General features: G+C 34.1%; 1 protein-coding gene across 1 annotated transcript in view; it reads right to left on the reverse strand.

Annotated features, from left to right (window-relative positions):
* Positions 1-943: 943 nt before the first annotated feature.
* Positions 944-5,001, reverse strand: part of LOC107664641 (receptor-type tyrosine-protein phosphatase H-like) — a 19,725-nt gene continuing 15,667 nt past the window's right edge. Inside the window, exons 10-17 of the mRNA XM_016455257.1 lie at positions 4,846-4,927; positions 4,602-4,632; positions 4,479-4,552; positions 4,222-4,359; positions 3,751-3,873; positions 2,768-2,928; positions 2,472-2,607; positions 944-1,299 (exon numbers count right to left, since the gene is read on the reverse strand). Coding sequence (XP_016310743.1) covers positions 1,153-1,299; positions 2,472-2,607; positions 2,768-2,928; positions 3,751-3,873; positions 4,222-4,359; positions 4,479-4,552; positions 4,602-4,632; positions 4,846-4,927 — 892 coding nt within the window. The 3' untranslated portion in view covers positions 944-1,152. The remainder of the gene's footprint in view (positions 1,300-2,471; positions 2,608-2,767; positions 2,929-3,750; positions 3,874-4,221; positions 4,360-4,478; positions 4,553-4,601; positions 4,633-4,845; positions 4,928-5,001) is intronic.

Below are 5,001 nucleotides of genomic sequence, written 5' to 3' on the forward strand. Positions count from 1 at the left end.
GTTTCTTGCACAGACCGATCATTTCGTGTCTTTACACATCAATGTATCGTCATGAGCCGCAGCAAAGTCACTTACATCTTGGATGCCCTGGGGGTAAACAGATAAACATCAAATTTTCATTTTTGGGTGAACTATCCCTTTAATACCTGGTACTTTTTAAAATCATTTTTAAGTTAATTGTTTAAAAATTGCTCGTGGCTGGAAACATATCATGCCTGGTTAGGACATGATGTAAATGTATTCAAAAGTTACAGTTAAATCTTCGTTTTACAAAAGTGCAAAAAAATTACATGACAGCAAATACCAAAACAGGTAACACAACACACATTATTTACCCAAATATGTGAAGGCAAATGTGAAAGTTACTTAAATTTGACTGAATGTGACTGGAATTTCACTAATGTGACCACAACTTAACCTTAAACTCTGATTGGTAGTTTAAGAAATACAAAATGTTTGTTTACACCATTCTTTCCATATAATAACAGTATGCAGAAACCATATCTGTGAAGCAAAACCTTTCCCCTTCTTGGCAGCTCTGAAAAAAATCATTCTCTATTTTACATACAGATATGACATTATTTAAATCAGGGTACCCAGTCCTGATGTAAATAATTACACAATCATCGTCTTTAGCTGAACTATTCCTTTAAAGCATGTTATACGACAGGCAGCTGAGAATACGTGACACTGGCAAAATAAAAAATTATGGAAAAATACTTCGGTATTAACCTAAAACAAATCAAATTCAACTGACATTAAATAGACCATCTCTTATTTCAATTTTAACATAAAATTCTCATTTAAAAGCAATGTGCAAAATAAGCAGCACTTAGTACAGCATAAAGGAAAGTTTCCTTTCAGAGACCACAGTTTATCAAGCAAAAATTTAACATTAAAAACAAGCCTATACACAGCTATTTGGTTAAATAAAGAGTGGCAGTTAAGTTTAAATGGTAAACATTTAGTGATTTATATCTTAGGCTCAAAATACCATGGCCAGTATCTTTCAGCCTTGTTAGCAGAAGAGTGTTTTATCTAAAATAATATTAATAATAATAACTTAATGGATTAGGCTTTCAGTTTTTATTTTTTGAAGGGTATGTATTTGAAATGGGCCATTGGACCATATGATATGGTTTATATTTCTGTTCATATTTGACTTTGTTTGTCATATTCTTTTAATGCTATTGCGTTAACATAGATCATGTCTGAGTTTTCATTGAGAGGCTCTGACTTAGGCCCAGCTTTGGGTTGTAGACTATCCATGATGCACTGGTGCAGGAACACATACTGAGACTGTAAGAGACAGAGAGATAAGCATAAAACAGATGAAAGTAAAGAGTGTCTGCCAGGAATACGCATTTCCTTATTTCCAAGTGATAAAATTATTACCTGTAATTACATAACATGTAATAATTATAAAAATACAGATGCCATCCTGTTAGAACAAAGAATGTCCTTTTAACTCAAAATAGGCATACCTTAAGAACGTGCAGATAATGTTACTGTACTGTTGTCAAGTCTTAAAACCTAATTGTAGAATTAGCAGTAACATCACTGTATGTATATATGGAATAATGAAAAAAAAACTTGGGAAAAACAGTAAAAGAATATTTCTTATATTTCTTTGTTTTATTGCTACTAGTTATATAAATTAGAGTGTTTTCATTTCATGTTGCTTATTTCTGCATTGTTATTTTGGTGTTTACTGATACTTTAATCATTGGCATGAATGCAAAGAATGCTGCTTTTGATAAATTTCCAAAAGCACAGTGGTTTATTAGTACATAAATGTTTAAGTAGTTTGATATTTTTGCATTATTCCATGATATATGTGACCCTGGACCACAAAACTAGCTGAATAAAAAAGCTTTCCATTTATGTATGGTTTGTTAGGATAGGACAATATTTGGCCGAGATATAACTATTTGAAAATCTGGAATCTGAGGGTGCAAAAATTCAAAATATTAAGAAAATCGCCTTTAAAGTTGTCCAAATGAAGTTCTCGGCAGTGCATATTACTAATCAAAAATTTTTTGATATATTTATGGTAGGAAATTTACAAAATATCTTCATGGAACATGATCTTTACTTAATATCCTAATGATTTTTGGCATAAAAGAAAAATCAATCATTTTGACCCATACAATGTATTTGAGGCTATTGTTACCAATATACCCCAGCGACTTAAGACTGGTTTTGTGGTCCAGGGTCACATATGTGGTTACATACTGTAAAATATATAGTCTGAGATGGAATTTTTACAGTAAAATTCTGGTGACCACAGCAGCCTTTTTTTAAGTGTTTGGATCCTCCAGGAAAAAAGCTAGCCATAGCCCAAATAGCCTATATTCATCATTATCAAAATAATCGCCACAATAATAATACCACCACCTAGAACCCAATTCTATGCTAAATTGCTCTAAAAGTAAATCCTTTTTACAATTATGTATCTAAATCAGCGTTACCTCAGTTTGCACCATTAGTGGCCGGCTGAGTCTCATTTGCTTGACAAACGCTGCAATTCCCACTGCCTTCTCTTTGTGCAGCTGCTGTAGCAGGACGTCCAGCGCTATCAGGGTACCTGTCCGGCCCACTCCGGCACTAGTGTACAGAGATGGTGACAGAAGGATTAAAACTTTGCTTTATTTTGTCAATGTAATTATTTATACTGCTTTGCTGTCAGCTCTCAGCAGTCGACTGACTGTGATTATTCATGTTAAGTTAATATTTGAATTGGGTTTCAAAGTGAGTAGTGGTACACCTGCAGTGTACAATTGTCGGCCCTGCAGAGAAAGAGCTCTCTATGTGCTGACGGATGAGTCCTCTGAATTGGATCAGCTCCTCTGTGCCAGCGGGAATACCGTGATCCGGCCATGCTGTGAAGTGGAAGTGCCTCACTGTTCGTGTCTCGGAGGTGTCTTTCTGTTATAGACAAAAAATAGACAGAAATAGATTGTGTCTTATGCTAAACTGACCGGTGATGTGCTAATATATTCATATTCTAGTTAAATGGCTCATATCAGAAGAAAGCAGAATACATGTTTCTGAATACCAGATGAACTAATGATAAGAGTATAATGTGGTAAAGTCTGTCAAAGCTTGTGCTATTTCTCACTGTGTGTAGCACCTACAGCTCTGCAGATCCTGCTGAAGGATCCCAAGAAATGAGTAGATTATCTATATTGAATAAGATATCTAAATATTTAATTTTTACATCTATAATCTGTCACAATGTGATAATTACTATGTGAAGAGGCAAATAAAAACTATCCACTTGTTAACTCTCATCATCACTTGTTTAGAAATCATGCGTCACCTTTTCTGGTTCCAAATGCTTTATCATATCATAAAAGCAAACAACAAACAGTGCTAAAATACTCTCGCAGTGTGCTTTAGTACTACCGAAAAACCACGATCCTGATAAATATGACCTTAAATCACTGCCAGACCGTGATTAATATTTTCTGAATTCTTAAAATATTGGTGTATGGAACACCGTGAAATTTTTATATTTTAGCTTAAAAGTGTGCTATATATAAATAGTTATCATAAACCGCTGTCAGGGCAAGAGAGAATTTGGATGAAAAATGAAGTCACAAAAAACATACAACTGTTTTTGGCACCCCAAAAAACACTAATATTTATAATCATTTCAGACAACATTAAGCAGTCTGGCATGTTGCTCTGAATATTATGTTTCATTTTATTGTCATTAAACAGAAAAATATAAATATTTCAGTTCACATTTTTGACATTAAATTCTCGCAGAGTCCAACTTGGAAATGTATCCTCCGATTTCACTGTAACAAGCAGGTTCCCATTAAGACATGGCATGTAGTCCAGTGGCCAGTATTGCTCACACTTGACCTGGAGAAGTTCAATCAGAGAAGTTAAATCAGAAAAAATAAATAAAAATGAATTCAAATAACTGCACCAAGTACAGAGGTCAAATCTGATGTAGCAAGCTAAAAAATTATGCAACCAAACCACTCTATGTGAAATACTGTGTTATTACACAAAATTGGATTGAAAATGCCAAACAAACATTTTTTAAGCTCTGATCATTGAATTTAACATCACGCAACAATATACAACATAATGTAGCATAATACTGTTTCATACATCACTACATAATGTAGTTTCATATAGTGTTTAAAAAAATGGAAGCCAGTAAACACTTGAAACCACAGTAAGCAGAACTGAACTTTGCCTTACACTTCCACTCTCAGTGCAGTTGGTTACCATGACGATGGCCTGTGACCTTTTCTCCCAAACCATTCTCCAGAAGTCATTGACAGTGGATGGCAGTGGACCTTGAGCAGCGATATACTGTCTGCTTGCATTGCCGTAGCCCTGATATGCACATAAACAAATGTCAATCCACCAGGAGCACTTTTCTCTGGAGATACAAGCGAGGTAGTGCTTTGTGTTATGAATTACAGCTGATGTTAACTACTATTTAATGTACTTACAGGCATGTAGTTAGCATTGATATAATCAGAATCACCCTCATCCTTTGTGGTGAGATGCACTCTAGAGGAGTCATCTTAAAGACAGAGAGAGGAGGATAAAATGTAATTTTCCAAGACATATACTAGACTGTTCTATACCAACTGAACTCAAGTCCTGTTAAAACATATTCAGTAAAAGCATACTCAACAAACACTCTGAATATTGAGAATTAACTTGATGATTCTAACATATAAACAGGTTGGCATTTTCAATATTTAAATTTTTTGCAACAGTCTAAACTAGGCCTGGTTCTGTTTTAATGCCACTTAAAATTCAGTCAGAGATAAAAAATAATAAAAATGTAATTTCATATTTGATAAACCGTACCTCATATTCCTCACTGAAACCTCTATTCTCATCACGACTCATGTTTTGATAATATTCAGGAAATTTATCCAAGGGAATTGGTCTGAAAAACATTTCACAGTTGTTTACCTTTTATATATATATATATATATATATATATATATGTGTGTGTGTGTG

Source organism: Sinocyclocheilus anshuiensis, unplaced genomic scaffold (assembly GCF_001515605.1).
Source record: "Sinocyclocheilus anshuiensis isolate Anshui unplaced genomic scaffold, SAMN03320099.WGS_v1.1 scaffold35, whole genome shotgun sequence".
Lineage (NCBI taxonomy): Eukaryota > Metazoa > Chordata > Actinopteri > Cypriniformes > Cyprinidae > Sinocyclocheilus > Sinocyclocheilus anshuiensis.